Source organism: Macrotis lagotis, chromosome 5 (genome assembly GCF_037893015.1).
Source record: "Macrotis lagotis isolate mMagLag1 chromosome 5, bilby.v1.9.chrom.fasta, whole genome shotgun sequence".
In the NCBI taxonomy this organism is placed as follows: Eukaryota; Metazoa; Chordata; class Mammalia; order Peramelemorphia; family Peramelidae; genus Macrotis; species Macrotis lagotis.
Genome location: NC_133662.1, coordinates 121856262 through 121875567, shown reverse-complemented (window position 1 = coordinate 121875567; position 19306 = coordinate 121856262). Strand labels below are relative to the sequence as shown.

The 19306-nt window shown below is 34.2% G+C and overlaps 1 protein-coding gene across 1 annotated transcript in view; it reads right to left on the bottom strand.

Moving 5' to 3' along the window:
* Positions 1–19306, bottom strand: part of NUS1 (NUS1 dehydrodolichyl diphosphate synthase subunit) — a 44546-nt gene that overhangs the window by 12681 nt on the left and 12559 nt on the right. The window contains exons 2-3 of the mRNA XM_074187447.1: positions 12090–12215; positions 11411–11560 (exon numbers count right to left, since the gene is read on the bottom strand). Coding sequence (XP_074043548.1) covers positions 11411–11560; positions 12090–12215 — 276 coding nt within the window. The remainder of the gene's footprint in view (positions 1–11410; positions 11561–12089; positions 12216–19306) is intronic.

Below are 19306 nucleotides of genomic sequence, written 5' to 3'. Positions count from 1 at the left end.
TCAGCTGAAGTTTACTAGATTCTGCTTCAATTCTTTATTTTTTTACTGTGTCTCTCTCTGTTTTAAGTGTTTCTTATAAACAACATATTGCAGAATTCTGGTTTTTGTAACACTGGTATCCACCACTTCTGTTCTTTGGGAGAGTTCGTCCCAGTCACATTAAGTTATGATTAGTGACTATCAATTTCCCTTCATCCTATTTTTCTGTCTGTTTGTCCTCTTTCCTTCTACCCTTTCCACTCCTCAATAGTATTGTTTCTGTCTACCACTGGTCTGCCTTCTGTCAAATCCCCCCCTCCCTCCTTTACTTACCTGCTTTCCATTCTTGTTAGATATTTTTATATTTAATTGTGTAGATTATTCCCTCTTTGAGCCAATACTGATGAGAGTAAGGTTCAAGCAATACCCATCACTCACTCTTCTCTTTCCCTCCACAATAGGTTTTTACACCTCTTCATTTGAAATAATTTTCCCTTTTCTACTCGCTTCTGCACCCAGTGTATTTCTCTTTCACATCCCTTATTTTTTTAATTCCATTCCCTCAGAAACACATTATACCTGTACCGTCTATGAATAATTCTTCTAGCTATGCTATTAGTGGTACAATTTTTTTAAGAATTACAAGTATCATCTTCCTATACACAGATAATAACAGTTCAGCTCCACTGAACCCCTTATTTTTTTCTTTTCTCTTTTTAGGCTTCTTATGTCTTGCTACTAGATCATTTTTTTTGTGGGAGGGGGATTCAATGCTGTTCTCCTTATGAAAATTTGGAAATCTGTTTCATTGATGTTTTCCCTTGATGTATTATAATTTCACTAGGTGATTTTTGCTTTAAGTTCTAGTTCCTTTTATCTTCCAGAATATCTTGTTCCAAGATCTCCAACCCTTTAATGTCTCACCTGGCTATTAAGTTCTGTGTAATCCTTACTGTGCCTTCTTGATAGTTGAATTATATCTTTTTGGCCACTTAAAATTTTTTCCTTGACCTGACAGTTCTGAATTTTGGCTATAACATTTCTTGGAGGGTTTTGGGTATTTTTTTTTTTAATCTCTTTCCTCAGGCGGTCAGTGGACATTTTCAATGCCTTTTGTTGCCCTCTGGTTTCAGGATATCAGGGCAGTTTTCCTTAACAAGTTCTTGAAAGATGCTATACAGTTCCTCATTCTGATTATGAATTTTAAGTAGGCCAATGATTCGAACATTGGCTCTCCTAGATCTACTTTTGCAAGTCAGTTGTTTTTCTAATGAGCACCTTCTATTTTTTCATTCTTTTTATTTGATTAATTCTTGATGTCTCATAGTCATTAGCTTCCACTTGATAAATTATAACTTTTAAGGAGCTGTTTTCCTCATTTAGTTTTTGTACTTTCTTTTCTATTTTCTATTTGTCTAATTGTACTTTTTTAAGGAATTGTTTTGTGGATTTTTGTAACTCCCTTTTCATTCAGCCAATTCTAGTTTTTCAAGCAGTTGTTTCCTATTTCCAAGCTGTAGGCTTTTCTTCATAATTCACTTGCATCACATTTCTTTTCCCAATTTTTCCTTCTACTTCTCTCATATGAGTTTATGCACAGTTCTGAGTTCCTTCATAAGTTCTTTCTGAACTTGAGACTATTTCCTGTTTTACTTTGGGATTTTGCCCACAGGTGACATTGTTTTCCTCTTCTGAGTTTGTTTCTTGACCTTCCCTGTCACCATTAACAACTTCCTGTGGGTCAGATTTTTTTTTTTGGGGGGGGTGTCTTTACCTTTCTTTCTTTTAAAATTTGAACTTGGCTCCCAGGGTGGCAAGGGAACCAACTCAGGTTTTTTGTGCCTGGGGCTGAAGGCTCAGGCTGTTTATTTGGTGCTGCACTGATGCTCCCCTGAGAGGCACCCTTGTGTCTAGTGCTGTGCAGAGGGAGTAGGGTGGGCGTAGGGGATGTGCTAGTGCTTTTGGATGTTATAGCTGTCTAGTAGCTTGCCTAGTACTGAGCCTGAGTCACAGTGCTGGTATCTGGTGTATGCTGAAGTTGGTGGAGTGTTTCTTTATTTCCCAAGACACAGTGAAGCAAGTGATGGTCTGGCCACTAGTGGCTGCCTGTTTGCCAAATGTGGGGATGGTGCTACCTGTTTGCCTGGGGCTATACTGAATCATATGGAGATCTAGCCATTTGACACTGCCTGTTTCCCTAGGGCTATGCTGAAGTATATGGCAGAACTAAGGCAGGGGGAGGAGGAGAGAATCCTGGTGTTGGCACATGCCTGCCCCACCACATTGGGACTCAGGATCTTGCTAAGGTGGGTCTTGCTGCTAGCTTGGTAGGATGCTTTGTGTCTTAGACTGCACTCCCCTCTTATCTGAGTGAGAAAGACCTTTCCTGTCAATTTTCCAAGTTTCTTTGGCTCAAAGATTATTTCACTTCATCTTTTTTGCTGGTTCTGCTGTTTTAGAATTTGTTTTGGGTGCCATTTTATGATTGTTTGGAGGTGAATATGGGAGAGTTATGGTGATTTTACTGCTTACTTTGCCATCTTGGCTGCCAGAAATCTTTCCCTCTTCTTTTTTAACTTAGATTTACCCAGTCCCTACACCATTTAATCCGAATAATAGTATTAATAACCTGAATAAAGGCTTCAATAGCATGTTCATCAAATTAGCAGATTAGAGTGCGATTCAAAGAACAGATGTGTATCTAAATCAGCTCTGTTATGATTCACTCACCATCTTGGGCAATTCCCTTCACCCCTCATCATCTCTAAAATAAGAGGTATGGCCCAAGTGTGATCTCTAAGGCTCTTTTCTACTAAATCTATAATCCAATGAAAAAAAAAAAGTTGGGAAGGATAGTTAATACAATGGATGAATGACCATTCCAGGATCTCAAAAGAAACAAACAGGCCAGAACACTGGGCTAAATATAAGTATATAATATGGGAGATATGTTTACAAAGAAGTTTCTCTGAAAACAATCTAAAAGTTCAATGTAGTCAGCAGTGTGATATGATATTTTAGAAAGCTAATACAATCTTGAACTGCCTTAAGAGAGCCATAGTTTCTAGGAGGGATGGGAATTCAGGGAAGCCTGGAGGGATTTGCATGAACTGATGCTAAGTGAGATGAGCAGAACCAGAAAAACACTGTACACCCTAACAGCAACATGGGGGCAATGATCAACCTTGATGGACTTGCTCATTCCATAAGTGCAACAATCAGGGACAATTTTGGGCTGTCTGCAATGGAGAATACCATCTGTATCCAGAGGAAGAACTGTAGAGTTTGAACAAAGGACTATTAACTTTAATTTAGGAAAAAACCTGATATCTTACTGTCTGATCTTGCTATCTCTTACACTTTATGTTTCTTCTTTTAAGGATATGATTTCTCTCTCATCCCATTCAATTTGGATCAATGTATACCATGGAAACAATCATGGAAACAATGTAAAGATTGGCAAAGTGCCTTCTGTTGGGGGGGGGTAAGATTTGGGGAAAAATTGTAAAATTCAAAATAAATAAAATCTTTAAGTAAAAATGAGAGAGAGGGGGGAGAGAGAGAGAGAGAGAGAGAGAGAGAGAGAGAGAGAGAGCGCACGTCATAAGTTTCCTCATAAGGAGATAGTCTCCTTATCTTTGATCACACCCAGAGTTAGTACTGTCTTGTTTAAAGCACCACAATTTAGGAAGGACACTAAAAAGCTGGATAATATCTAGAAAAGGGCCAAAGGCCAAAGTCTATGTCATTTGAAGTCTAATTGAAGGAACTGGTAATTTTTCCTAAAGAAGAGAAGGCTCAAAGTGAACAGTTGTCTTCAAGTATTTAAAATAGTACCATAATTAAAAAAAGCCCTAAATTGGCTATTTAGTCTCAGGGACAGGACCAGAAGCAATGGGAGAAAGTTGACAGGAGGCAAATTTAGACTTGGATGTCAGGACAAATATTCTAACTATCAAAGATGCCCAAAAGTGAATTGGGTTGCTTCAAGGGTGAGACTGTCTCTTGTTGTAGTACTTCAAGAAAAAAATGGGTGTACACCTGACAGAAATAGTGAGGATTCCCTCTGAGTTTAGGCTGGACTCAAATGTCACTGAGGTGCATTCCAATTCAAAATTCAAATCCTATTATTGTCCAGAAGAAAAAAACTTAAAAAGATTTAATTTTAGTAGCAATTATACTAAAATTAAACTAGTGAATTTGTAGATATTTTCTAACATTAAAATATTAAATGAAATACTATATAATCACAAATCCAATTCATTCCATCATTTAGGTAACTTATTCTGACCCATATATCAAGATGTAGTACTACTCAAAATCAAAACATCCCACAAGGACTAAACTGAGTTTTTATTATGACCAATTTTTCAAGCCAAAATAATCTTAAATAGCATGGAACTCTGTGAGTACATTTCCTTAAAAAGCAAATTTGAAGCTTCTTTCTGAGGAAAAAGAGACATAATGAAAGAAACTTCTATAGCTCATTCTGTATGGAAATGAGATGATTCTCTAATTGGGTGAGAATATAGGTCATATTCAAACTAACACAAGTGAAAGCTAACTCAGCCTCCCAAGTGTACCAAAAATACATGAGTATCAAAAATACACGATGAGTATCAAAAATACTGATGATGATGTTCAAGTGTATCTGAATTTTTTCAGCAAGATACTGGAGTGATTTGCCATTTCCTTCTCCAGTTCATTTTACAGATGAGAAATTGAGGCAAATAAGATTAAGTGATTTTTCCAAGGTCAAATAAAGTATATGAGATAATACTTGAACTCAGGTCTTCCTGACTCCACAACCAGTGTTCTATTCACTGTGCCACCTAACTGCCATTAATTTTTATTGTATCCAGTTAAGGTTCGTGACATGGCTTCAGTGTCTTAAGGTTCATACTAAGCAATCAAATTTTATTAGCTAAACATTCTTTTGAATAGTATTACTTTTTACAGGATCACAGCAAAGGCACTTTTTGGATTTATCCTATTGGTTCAACATAAAAGAACACACTAAATTCCTCTGTGAACTGAATACCATTAAGAAAACTGTAGTGGGGGCGGCTAGGTGGCATAGTGGATAAAGCACCGGCCCTGGAGTCAGGAGTACCCGGGTTCAAATCTGGTCTCAGACACTTAATAATTACCTAGCTGTGTGGCCTTGGACAAGCCACTTAACCCCATTTGCTTTGCAAAAAGAAAAAAAAACTGTAGTGATGATAAAATAGTCTATCACTACAATTTTATAAAATAATTTGCTATTTGCCTTAAGTAGGAAAAGAGCAAGGAAAATTCACTACTTATAAGCCATAAATATCTTAGGTTGATAGTATCTATTCTTGAGCTAGGTTTTTAAAAATCTGTTTTGTACCATTTATAATTTTTTTTTATTTTTCATATTACATTCATAGATTACCTCAATTTCATGAGGTCTCTTTTAATCAAGTAAAACAATTCGTTAAAACAATACAGTGACCTCATCTGAAACATTCAACATTCCACATCTATAGCACTCCTGCCACTTCTTACTTTTTTAAATTGGCAGAATTTTTTCTTTCTCAATCCAATTGCACTGAAAATAACAGAAAAACAAATTCCCTAAACACAAATGTACAATCAAACAAAATAAATTCTCTCATTGGCAGTATACAAAAATATATGTCTCAACCTATCACTTCTATCAAGAAATGAACAGTATGTTTCATCAAATTCTTATAGTTCTCAAAGAGTTTTTATCTTTATAGTGGTTTTTATGCAAATTGTTCTCCTGATTCTGCCTATTTTATTATCATCAGTTTATAAAAATCATTTTTAAAAAATCATTTATATTACTGATACATACCACAGTTTAAATACTTCTAGCTCTTACTTCACTCAGCATAAGTTCTTTAGTCTTTTCATATCTTTCATATCTGTTTCCTCATTTCTTACGTGATAGTATTCTAACACATTCATAGAACATTCAATTAGCAATTCAATTGAACAGCCATTCAATTAATGGGCACTGTTTTGTTGCCAGCTTTTTGTCCTCACAAAAAAAAAAGAGCTGCTATAAAAATCTGTATATCAAGTCCCTTTTCCTTTGATTTCTTTAGGGTAGACACTTAAGCTTTAAATTCTCCACTGCTTGTTTTCTTAATTTAAGCATTTCATATTTTTTTAAAGTTTCAGTTATTTCATTTAGTAAACTGAGGTTTTCTGGTATAGTTAGGTTAAAAAAAAAAGTTTCTTCTGTGAATTTTTAGCTGCATTTCCAATTCACTATTCTGGTCTTTCTCTTTCCTGTTAATAAAAATATTTAGAGTTGACTTCTTCTTAAGGATCTCTTTGAGTGCAGCCCCAAAATTGTGGCATGTTGTACCAACTACTGTCATGTTTAAAGAAATTATCTGTGGTTTCTGTGATTTGCTATTTGATCTAACAAAGTTCTAGAATTGAGTCAGTCTCCAACTGATTTTTAAGATTTTTTTCCACAGTGCCCCATTACTTTTATTGCATTATGATCAGTAAAGGATGTGTATATTACTGCTTTTCCATCTGTGTTTACTAAGTTGTGTCCTAAGATATGATCAGTTTTTGTAATGGTGCCACAAACAGTTGAGAAATAGGCATATTCCTCCTTTCTATTACTACTAAAGGACTATTATATTTAATTTTCCTAAAAATTCTCTTCAGGTTAATATACTTCTTGTTTGGTATTTGTGTGTGTCAGATTTATCTAGGACTGATAGGTGCCCCAGTATTACAGTTTTACTACATATTTTTCTTGTAACTCAGTTAGTTTTACTTTAGGTATGCCATAGAAGTTATGTTGTATGTTAAATATTAAAATTCATTGCTTGTATAAACAAAAAGATTCCTTTTTAATTATGTCTCTTTGTTGCTGCCTTGTCTGAAATAAAAATAACAACTTCTGCTTTTCTCTATTCAGCTGAGAAATTCTGCTCTACCCCTTCTTTACTTTGTCTTTGTTTCAATTTTTTTTTAATGAACAATACAAGTTAAGATTTTTATAAATAACATATTTGTTTCTATGTAACAACATATTACTGGAGTTTCTTTTTAACTTAGCAGTCCGAAAATTTCTTCCATTTTATGGCTGAATTCATCCCATTCATTTATAGTTATGATTATAAATTGTCTATTTCCCTCTATCTTATTCTCTTATACGTTTTCTTCCCTATACTCTTCATTTTCTATTTGTTTCAGGTTACTTTTTTTTTTAAACCATTCAATTTTCTCTTCATTTTCTTTCATCACCAGATAGGGTATACTTTGATCATGATAAATCCTTTCCTGAATAGGTCCTTTTCCTAATGATTCCCTTTCTTCACTTCTCTGTCTCTCTGCAAACTCTTTATGCTTAATTGAAGGACTGGGAGATGAAAGTAATGTTCTATCCTCTTTTGACCAGTTTAGGTGAAATTGAAGTTCAAGTAACTGTGCCATCTTGATCAGCCTCCAATGGGTTAAATTTTGTAAGGCACCTCAAGACCTTTAAGGCAATTGGTAGATAAAATTCCTAAGTAGGATTTGAGATATGGTCAACTAACCAAGAAATGTGCCATTCAGTCATAGCTAATAAGCACTTACTTAGTTCTATGGATGAAACAGTAAAAGTTTTTTAAAACTTCAATTTTCTGTTTGTTATCTCTAAACTAAAACATCTCTGGAACAAAAAATGGAATACAAGCTAGGGTTAGGTGAGGTGGATAACAAAACCTTTCTGCACCACTTAATTACACACATTATATTAATCAGTTTTATACATAATCAATAATACAGGGGCAGCTAGGTGGCACAGTAAATAAAGCACCGGCCCTGGAGTCAGTAGTACCTGGGTTCAAATCTGTCTCAGACACTTAATATAATTACCTAGCTGTGTGGCCTTGGGCAAGCCACTTAACCCCATCTGCCTTGTAAAAACCTAAAAACAAATAAATAATGTAATCAGGCTTTTCCTTTTAAGTTCAATGCCACTCTCATAAAACTACTCTCTTCAAGTATTTGCTAAAGTCTTTGATTACATACAGGATCCATTTCCTCCTTTCTTCAATGACTTCAGCAGTTGAGATAGCAGTAACAACAATGATACTCCCTCAGCCTCCTTTACTTCATGATTCCTTACCTTTCAACTCCATTCACCTCAAACACATTATCAAATTCATTACCATAACTCTTGACTCCTAAGATCACCAAGTCAGTATTTTCTCCTCTCAAGACTAACATATCCTCTATCAACCTAATTGCCATCTGCTGGGTCCTCTGATTAGGCATTATATGATCAGGAAAATCTCAACAAAAAATAAAGTTCTTAACACAATCTTATATATATTAAATACAATATAAATGACATGAGTGAAACAATTTGGAACTATGACAAAGGGCTATAAAACCATGCATACAGACCATTTGACTGAACAATGCTACTACTAGATTTGTATCACAAAAAGATTGATAAAAGAAAAAGGAAAAGGACCCATAGGTAAAAAAAAATTTTTGTAATAGCTCAAGGAATGTCCATTTATTGGGGAATGGTCAAACAAATTGCTGTAAGTGATTATGATGGAATACTATTGTACTATACAAAATGAGGTTGCAAGGTGCTCTCAGAAAAACCTGGAAAGATTTTCATGAATTGATGCAAAGTGAAATGGGAACCAGAATACTGTATACAGTGTGATAATCTACTATGAATAACTCTGCAGCAATATAATCCAGGATGATTCTGAAGGACTTATGATGAAAGGTGCTGTCCATTTTTTTTTGTTTGCTTTTGCAAGGCAAATGGGGTTAAGTGGCTTGCCCAAGGTCACACAGCTAGGTAATTATCAAGTGTCTGAGACCAGATTTGAACTCAGGTACTCCTGACTCCAGGGCTGGTCCTTTATCCACTGCGCCACCTAGCCACCCCTATGCTGTCCATTTCTAAAGAAATAATCAGTGGAGCCTAAATACAGATGGAAAATATTTTTCTCTACTTTTTTATTTTTCTTGGGTTTTTTATTTTTGTTTTCTTTCTCAGCATGACCTTTGTGAACACGATTTTTGCATGACTGCACACGTATATCTTGTGTCAAATTACTTGCCTATTCAATGAAGAGAGAGGGGAAAGAGGGAAAGAATTTAGAACTCAAAATTTGAAAAAAAAAGAATGTTAAAACTGCTTTTACATATAATTGAAAAAATATATTAAATTTAATTTTTTTAAAATGATCTCATTGGTATAAGTACTCCCTCCTACAAAGCAAATCACAACATCTCATCCTATGCCACTTTTATCTATACCCTCTCATAAATCTTCTACCATGGGTTTACCAAACAAGCTGGACACCTTAATTAATTTTTTGACATGGTGTACCCAATGAAAAATGTTTGTCTGTCAGTTAAGTTATTGTTCTCGCCACATGTCTGACTTGCCTTCTTTTTGGTAACAGCTATTTCTGGTTTTATCCTTTAAAGTGTTTTTCTCTTATAAATTCTCAGCCATTGATGCACTGTAGACTACTCATAGCTACCATGTGACTTTCCATGTCCTTTGAATGATCCTAACTTTAATTATCTGGAGACTATGGTATACCATGACTCACTGTCACACACCATCACCAAAAGAATATTTATGTTAAAAACAGGAATTTTGACTTCATGGAAAAATTTGGAGATATTAAAAGCTGTACAAATTTCCCAAAGACAATACATCCCATTTTCTTCATCTTATTTAATTCCAGCCTCAGATATCCATGAGCAGTCTCAAACAAAACATACTACTAATGAATCAGCTTTATGGTCTATTAATTTAGCAACATATAGTTGTCTGTCAGAAATGTTTTGGTTGAATAATTAGGCCAAACTATTTTCAATTAATATGGATCTCAAACAGAAGAAGCTGCAATATACTGGGGCTTAATACAATTAATATGTCACTCATAAACAAGAGCATCTGAAGATAGTCCTATCTACAAAGAATCCTCTCCCATTTAACTCTCCTCTAAACATCCTCCATCACAATAACAACTACTTTTGACACATCTCCTTGTTTTACGTTTTACTGGTAACAATAGTGATAAAAGGATCAAAATAACATCTGTTGATACATCTCTAAAAGACTTGCAAAACTTCAGCCGGTATAAGTGACACCTTACTGGAGTGGAGCTTATAAGATGACACTGTGATCTTCTGAATTAATCGATTTAAAAAAAAAGTCAATACACAGACACTAATAAATGACAAGTTATATCAAAAAGATCGATTTGGATATGATGGAAGGAATCCAAAAAAGCAAAATCAAACTTGTAATAGGGTAAACATGGACTTTTATTTATTACACCTGGGGTTCAGTTTACTCATCTCACAAATAGCTGGTTGAAAAAAAATTATTTCTGTTACTTCCATCTCTAAAATCCTAACTTAAAAATTTAAAAAAAACACTTGTACAAAAATATTCATAGCAGCCCTGTTTGGGGCAGCAAAGAATTGGAAATCAAGTGAATGTCCATCAATTAGGAAATAGCTGAACAAATTGTGGCATATGTATGTTATGGAACACTATTTTTCTATTAGAAACCAAAAGGGATGGGATTTCAGAGAAGCCTGGAAAGACATGAAGTGATGTTGAGTGAAATGAATAGAACCAGAAGAACATTTGTACACCCTAACAGTAATATGGGGGTGATGATCAACCTTAGTGGACCTGCTCATTCCATCTATATAATAATAAGGGACAATTTTAGAGTAACTGCAATGGAAAAATACCACCTGAATCCAGAGAAAGAACTATGGAGTTTAAACAAGACCAAAGTCTATTACCTTTAATTTTTTTTTAAAGTATCTTATGTACAACATAATTTTGCTATCTCTAATATTTTATTTTCTCAAGGATATGATTCCTCTCTCAACACATTCAATTTTTATCAATGTATAGCATGGAAACAAAGATTATCTGCCTTCTGTGGGGGGATAGGGGAGGGAAGGGAAGGTGAGGGAAAAATTGTAAAATTCAAAACCTTACAAAAAATGATAGGTAGAAACTACTATTGTATATAATTGAAAACTAATAAAATATTTTTAAAAATAAAATAAACTCTAACCTACATTTATTAAATGCATGTGTTTTATCCTAAATAATTTAAATGTTAATGTTTGTTTTATAAATGGTCAAAAAAAATCACTAAAACATATAAAATTTCCATTTTTCAGAGGGGTCAAAATTAAAGAACTCCCTTTAATAACTCTCCCCTCCCCCGCATCAAAGGAGTTATCTGAATTTGTCATTAGTCTAAAAGCACTGCTTGAATGTAATCCATGTACTGATATGTAATTTTACTACTAATTACTTTTTTCATTTCTGGATTTACTTTTTAGTTATTACTGATTTTCAGATAATATTTGTCCATCACAATTTTTTAAAAAGTATAATTAGTTAACTTACTAAGTAAATTGTCTAAAACATTCACATCCATATCTGTGGATCTCTTTTGCTGCTGAGCTACTAACTGGCAGAAGTCTCGAGCCGCTCTCACAATATCTTCTTTTCCATCTTCTGGAGACAGCACCTTCACTGATGATTGGCAATTTAAAACTGTAAGAAAAAAGTAAGCAAATATAAAACACCATCTTCCAAAATTATTTGAAAAGCAAACAAGTTGTTTTAAAAATGCAAACTTTGGATTCAAATTTTTAAAAGGAGAAAAACATTTTATTTTATACTAAGGTACACTTAAGTTTGCCCTATTAAGAAAATAAACACATGCACCTATGCATACATATATATACAACTGCATGTGTGTGATAGATGTTTATTATTACCTTCTTTCCAAGTTCTAATCTGATATTGTTTGTTCAATATGGGAATTAATATGGAAAAAAGCAAAAACCTTAATTGAGGGGAATAACAGCTTTCACAATAAAATATCAACAGCTATAATTTGACTGCAAACCTGTGAACAATTTGGTATTGAAGATAATGGGGGGGGGAGATATGAATACCAAGAGGAAAAAAAGACTACTAAATTTGAGGAATTAATAGTAAGAAAGAAAATATGACGTTACATTTTTAGACAAAATATGCAGAAGTATGGTTTGATGTACATTTTTACCCATATAAATACCTTGATCTTCTTTTTCATTACTATTCACAAACTCTGGTGAGTATTTGGGACAATCTAGGCCCAGTAGTTCTTGCTGTTGTTTTAAAATTTCATCCATCAGTCTGGAATTATTTCTTTTGAAAATACCTTAAAAAATAAAGAACACAAATCATAATTACCTTTTTCTTTTTTCCATAAACAATGTGTATTTGTTGTGAAAACAGCAAAGTGGTAGGAGAATTCAGAATAAAACAGCAAAGATCAGCCTTAAACTAGAATTACCAAAATTAAGTATTAAAATCAAACTTCATGATTACTACCAGATTCAGATTTCAGCATGAAGTCCAAAAAAGATGACCCACAGATTCTTAAATTAGAACATGAACATAATGGGCATAAGTTCAAGAGAAAAAAACAAGATCAGCAATGTATACCACAATAATAGCTATAACATATAATCCTTAGGTTTACCAAATTATTTACAAACATTTGAATCATATCTCAACTTTAAGAATTCATTATATTACATAATTAAAATAAAGAGTGGGGATAAGGATTTCTAGGATCCCTTTAAGATTTCACATCTTATTTTCTATGACTCAATAAATTATGTTTAAAATAATATGTAAATGATATTTAACATGCAAATAATGACACTGTATGAAGTATAATATGTATAAAATTATAATCAAAGAAATTTTCAATACTGATCTAAAGGGATTCCACTAAAATTTATACAGCTATTACATTTTAATTTACTACCCTTGAAGAAACTTTACTTTAACTCAGGCCTCAAAAGAAAGTCAATAATGATGAAGATGCTGATAGGTAGAATTTATATAGTGCTTTAAGGTTTGCAAAGAGCTTTACAAATATCTCATTTTATCCTAAAAATCCTAGGAGGGAGGTGGTGTTATCTCCATTACATAGCTGAGGAAACTAAGGCAAAGAATGGATAAGTGACTTGTCCAGGGTCAATTATTAAGTGTCTTGAGATTAGATGTGAACTTAGGTTTTCTTGACTCCAAATCCAGCAAAAACTTTATCCACTGTGTCACGTAGGTACCAAAGTGAAGGTACTATAAATATGTATAAGAAAAAAAGAAAGATTTACTTATTAAGTTTTTGCTTATTTTAATTTCATAAGTGATAATTTCCTGTAATTCACTGTCTTCTTTGGTCTTTATCAAAGAATATTTATCGAGTAACTACAATGGGAGTAGGGAAATTTCCTAGGACCTAGGGATGGATACAGGAAGTATAAAATGGCAATCATGAGCAGCACAGTACCATAATATACCCAGGCACCCCAAAAATCTCAGTGCTGTTTTAAGTTCTAATAGATTAAAACTGCACAGAGACCTTTGGAACACTCTGTAATTTATTTCCATTTTTTTAGTTACTAGACAAGTTAACCTAATGCATACTATGAATTCTGAAAAGGAAAAAAAAACTGTACTTCCCCTTTTGTCTCCCAACCCTCTATTTGCCGTTTTCCTGATTTGTGACCATGAACCAAAGTGCAGGTATATCCCTGCTAATCAGTTTTTTTCATTTTTCCCAATACACAGGTGCCATCTAGTGGCTAACATTCCAAGAAGGCAGAGATTTCCTGATTTTTGAAAAAAAGGAAAGAATTGAAGTAGCTTCCAAATAAACTGACTTTCCTAAAATTTTCTCAAATGAGGCCTTTGTCTAACTTAAGAGGCAGAAAGATGACTTCTAGGAAATGATGAAGTGAAAGTTTAATAATGAAATGACTATGGAAAAGTCTGACATTAAAACAAACAAATCCGATAATGATCTACAATTTGTATATTAACAAAGGGTAATATAAAAAACCTTGTTCAATCTCCTCTAAGCATTAAAATTTATTTGCAGTATTATACTTTGATAAACTGGGATTCCTTGAGAGAGCGCAGCAGTAACTAAATTATAAAGAAGTATGATGTTCCTATACAAACATCTTATTTTTGAAGATTTCTTCTCTTCCCCCCTTTATTTCTTCTTTAATTTGTCTTTCATGTTCAAGAAAGTTTTAAACAAGGAATTTGCCAATTAAAAGCAAATTACGATTTTAAACTATGGCTAAATCTCATTTTTACAGATTAGATTTGGACCAAGATCAATTTAGAAATAAGAGAGTGAAAGGGAAAGGGCAAAAACAACCTTGAATTGTACTGAAAATTGTAAATAATGTAAAGAAAAACCATACCAATACTATCTCTTTATAACACAGTATTCTAAAAATCTTAGTGCAATTTTTAAGCTACAAGAGCTTTAAAAAAAACAAAGATACACAATTTATTATTTTGTTGCAAATGAAATATAACAGAAATGGGAAACTACAGTAGTTTTGGTGTTTTTCTAACACTATTATGAAAAGCAATTTTACATATATTCACATTTTAGCTGAATGCTTAATCCAGGGCAGCTAAGTGACATAGTGGATGGAGTACTGAACTTGGTGGCAAGAGGATGGGAATTCAAATCCAGCCTCAAACATTTGACACGTACCAGCTGTGTGACCTTGGGCAAGTCACTTAACCCCAAATGCCTCACATCCAGGTCATCTCCAGACATCCTGATTCATTTCTGGCCACTTGACCCAGATGGCTCTAAAGGAGAAAGTGACACTGGAGACTTACTTAGCATGGCACCCCCCCTCATTCAAATCCAATTCTTTTCATGGCATCACCTTCCCTGATTGCCACAGTCTTCTTCCAGAGCGAAGTACAAATATCATCGAATGTCTAATCATGGTAAGTCCTCTTTCTAGTTAAAAGTTTGGTTTATACTATATATACAAACAAATATACACAAACAATATATTATACTATAGATAGACATTTATAAGTTGGGTTTCTTTGGCCAAAATTTTCATCAAATTGGAAGATAAGGATCTTCTATAATACTAATTAGACTGATACTTGAACAGATAGAGCAAATATTCAGGCCTCAAACTCAAAGCCTTTCCAGCTAAGAAATTGTTAGATTGACTTCTAGTTAAGATACCAGAAGTTGCTAGAAGCAGAACCCTCAGCTCTCCCCCATTCCCACCACATATATAAAATATTCCTGCAAAACATAGGTTTCATACTGAATAATGATCAAGAAATACAATGAGAAATTACAGTGAATGACTTCTTACAAATCAAAATTACACAAAAAAATAAGCTAGAAGCCCAAGATGATAAGAGAGGGGACCAGTCAGCAAAGCCAATGTCAAGTTTATCTGGCCCAAAGGCTCTATGACTTGAGACCCACAGAACTCCCCTGAAAAAGACCCAGGATAGGTACCTTAAAAACAGGAGATTGGTCCAAGACTCTGATCAGGTCAGTTCAAGTCTTAGGGCTCTAATAATATCCTATCACAGTCCTAAACAGCCAAAAGTAAAGGATTCCCTAAGAGGTAGAGCTCTGAACTCCAAAGATCCACAAAGACTAGGAGTTAGTAAAGGTCTGATCAGGAACCTAGGGAATCCAAGGCAATACCAAGAAAAGTCAACATAACATGAAAGTGGCACAGTTCCAGGTCAAGACTAAAGTGTTATACACTTAAAACTAGGCAATGATCAGTATCAAAGAATTATTGCAAATCTAGAAATCCTCAAAAAAAAAGTAACTCCATTTATCACTCCAGAAACTGAAAGAAAAAAACAATTTTTTTTAAACAAGGAATACATAAATACCTAGATGAAGGAAGAGAGAAAAAACTCCAAAGAAAAAAAAGAATGACTTCAAAGAGAAAGTGGTAAACTTTACTCAACAGATTATATGAAAACTTGAATAAATCTAAGAGAAATCAGTGACTCCATAAGTAAGCAAGAATGTTAGACAATCAAAAAAAAGAAGATATTCGACATAAATAAATAAGTAATCTACAAAATAGGTCAAGAAGAGGTAAGTGAATCATTAGATTCCCTAAAAAACTAATATGGTCAGTTAGGTGATGCAGAATATGGAGCTCAGGACGGACCTGGAGTCAGGAAGACCTGATTTCAAATCTGGCCTCAGATACTAGCTTTTTTGTCTCTGAGCAAGTCATTAAACCTATTTGCCTCAGTTTCCCCTACTGTAAAATGGGAATCATAATAGCACCTACCTCCCAGGGTTGCTGTGAGGATCAAATGGAATAATAATTGTAGTAAAGCGCTTAGCAATGTCTGGTACAAATTGTGTGCTATATAAATGTTAGCAATTATTTTTTTCAATTTCTTTTTCAATAATTCATACATGAAAACTACCTAAATCTATTAGAACCAGAGAGCAAAAGAGAAAAAGAAAGAAAATCCACCAATCATCCGTTAAAAGGAAATCTAAAGCCCCATGAAAATCATAGACAAAATTTAGAGCTCCCACATCAAAGAAAAAAATAATGCAAGCATTCAGAAAGAAGACCCAAGGAACTCCAGTCAAAATAACAAAAGACTTGGCAGTTTTTGCTACAGAGATCTTAGAAGACATTATTCCAAAGGGCAAAAGAGATAATCTTACAACCAAAAATAGTCATTTAACTTGCAAAGGTGAATATAATCCCATAGGAGAAAAAAAATGAACCTTTCATGGAAAAGGAAACTTTGAAAGTCAAAAGAAGAGTCTAGAGAAGTTTAGAAAGGTAATGTATTTGACCTATGTGTACTGCTAGCACTCCAACAGCGAGAGAAGTAAGAAATGCCTCTTCAGAATCTTAACATGGACAAAGGATAGAGAGTTAAATACAAAAAACAGATATTCTGGAGATGGTATGTTTCTATTCTGAAGGTTTGAAAGAAAAATGAGGAAAAATATACCAGTGTAGAAAGAATAAGGGGGTGGAATTTGCTATTTTTAAAGATTAGGACGCCTAAGAAGAGTATACAAAAATGGAAAGAAAGGGTGGAAATGAGCATGACGTATGTATCATTCATCTGAAACAATGGTAGATTAGAAATACTCATAAGCAAAAAATGGTAGATATACTCATAGAATGTAAAAAACTTTACACTTGACAGGGAAACAAGGGGAAGGGAAAGGTTAACAGAAAGGATAATACTAGGAAGAAAATGTTTGTCCTTCATCATTGAAGACCAGGACTGCAAGTGATGCCATGACAAGCACATGAATTGGATTTCAGTGAGGGGGGCACTGTGCACCGTCACCAGCCTCACTTTTCCTCCAGAGCCATCTGGGTCCAATGGCCAGATATGAATCAGGACTATAGATGGCCCTGGATGCAAGGCATTCAGGGTTATGTGACTTGCCCAGGGTCACACTAGTAAGTGTCTTGAGGCCAAATTTGTTGGTTTGTTTGTTTTTTAGGATTTTGCAAGGCAAATAGGGTTAAGTGGCTTGCCCAAGGCCACACAGCTAGGTAATTAAGTGTCTGAGACTGGATTTGAACTCAGGAAGTCCGGACTCCAGGGCCGGTGCTCTATCCACTGCGCCACCTAGCGGCCCCTTTGAGGCCAAATCTGAACACTGTCCTGATTTCAGGAGGACCACCTAGCTGCCCTTACACTATGAGTCAATATCACAACCAATAGGAAGGACATGATCACTGTGGTAGAATGACTTGTTTTTGAATGGCTTCTCTTAACGAAGTTTGGTAAATGTCAGTGCTTTGTTCCTATTATTCCAAAATGATTATATTAATGATATAACATATGAAATTTAGTCTAATTTTTTCCACAAATTAATTATTTTTCTATGTAAACAATCAACTAAATAAATTCTGGCCAAATTAAAGGAAGAATAAATGAGATCATATTCACTAAATTCCATTCATTAAAGTAATGTTAAATTTGTGATTTACAAATCTAAATTTACAACAGTGTGAAGTTAATGTTTGTAAGTATTAAATTATTTTATAAAGGAAGAAACTGAGGTTGAGAAAGAGAAATGACCTGTCCAAAGTATCTGCAGGTTAAGTGGCAGGAGCTAGAACATATCAAGAAACTGATTTTGAGTTTAGTGCTTTCTACTATAATACTGTAAAAAAGAACATAAAAAAGAGCAGGCATTCTGATATTTCAGCCCTGATTATGTGTATTTAAGACAAGTACTGCTGGTATCCACACCGAATTTTTGCTTGTTTGATTCACTGCTTAAAGTTGCTAAACAGAGGCAGCCAGGTGGCGCAGTGGATAGAGCATCGGCCCTGGAGTCAGGAGTACCTGGGTTCAAATCCAGTCTCAGACACTTAATAATTACCTAGCTGTGTGGCCTTGGGCAAGCCACTTAACCCTATTGCCTTGCAAAAAAAAAAAAACCCTAAAAAAAGTTGCTAAACAAGTATAGCTACCTCCTATTACAATTATTACTGTAACTGTATATTACAATCATTATTCCATTGTAAATAACCATTGACTACTTAGTTTTCCCTGTATCAATATGTATTTATATATTCTTCTACAACTATTCTTATATGTTTTACTGGTAAGTTTATTTGGTCTTTTATACATTTTTTAAATCTTCAGTGTTTAATACTTTACTATTCTCAAGAGCCATCATTCCACTAAGCAAGGGTAACTTGCTCCACCAATATATATTGCAATCAATCATTTTAAACAGTCATGAAAAACTATTATAGCTATAAAAATAATTATAATCACTCTGTGGCCAAACAGATAGGCTAGTCCTGGAACAACAGACAAGCTTTCATCACTGTGCCTACCAGAGCTGTTTTTCTAACATTGCTTGCCATCATACACAATGAGGCATGACTTTTAAAAAGGCAAAGACTTTTAAAAAAAAGGTTGTTGCTTAATATCATGGGTAAAATGAGATTTAGGAAATTATATGCAATTTCAGTATTCATTCTTTCCTTGTGATCCTTTTACACAGAAGACTGAGAACTAAGATGGCCATTTGCCAATAAAAAAAGGTAACAAGAAACAAGGAATTTAAGTGCTTGTACTGATTCTCCACCATATAAGGTAGCCTCTGGAAATTCTGGTAGGCTGTTTCTCTGGCCTTCCTTATCTCCAAGAAATTCATCAATCTATAAAAAGAAATAAACTTTATAAACTCATGCCTCTTCAGATTCTCTCCCTTCACTTTTCACTTTTCAGCTTCTTTCACTATGTAGCTTTCCCCCTGAGATCAATGACTACTTGAGGGCAGGGGTTTCTTGAGCCTTTCTTTGTATCCTTAGCCTTGGCATAGTGTCTGGCACATAATAGGTGTTTAATAAATACTTATTGACTGACTCTGCTAACAAAAAAATTCAGAGAGTAAATCTCAAATCTGATCAGTAT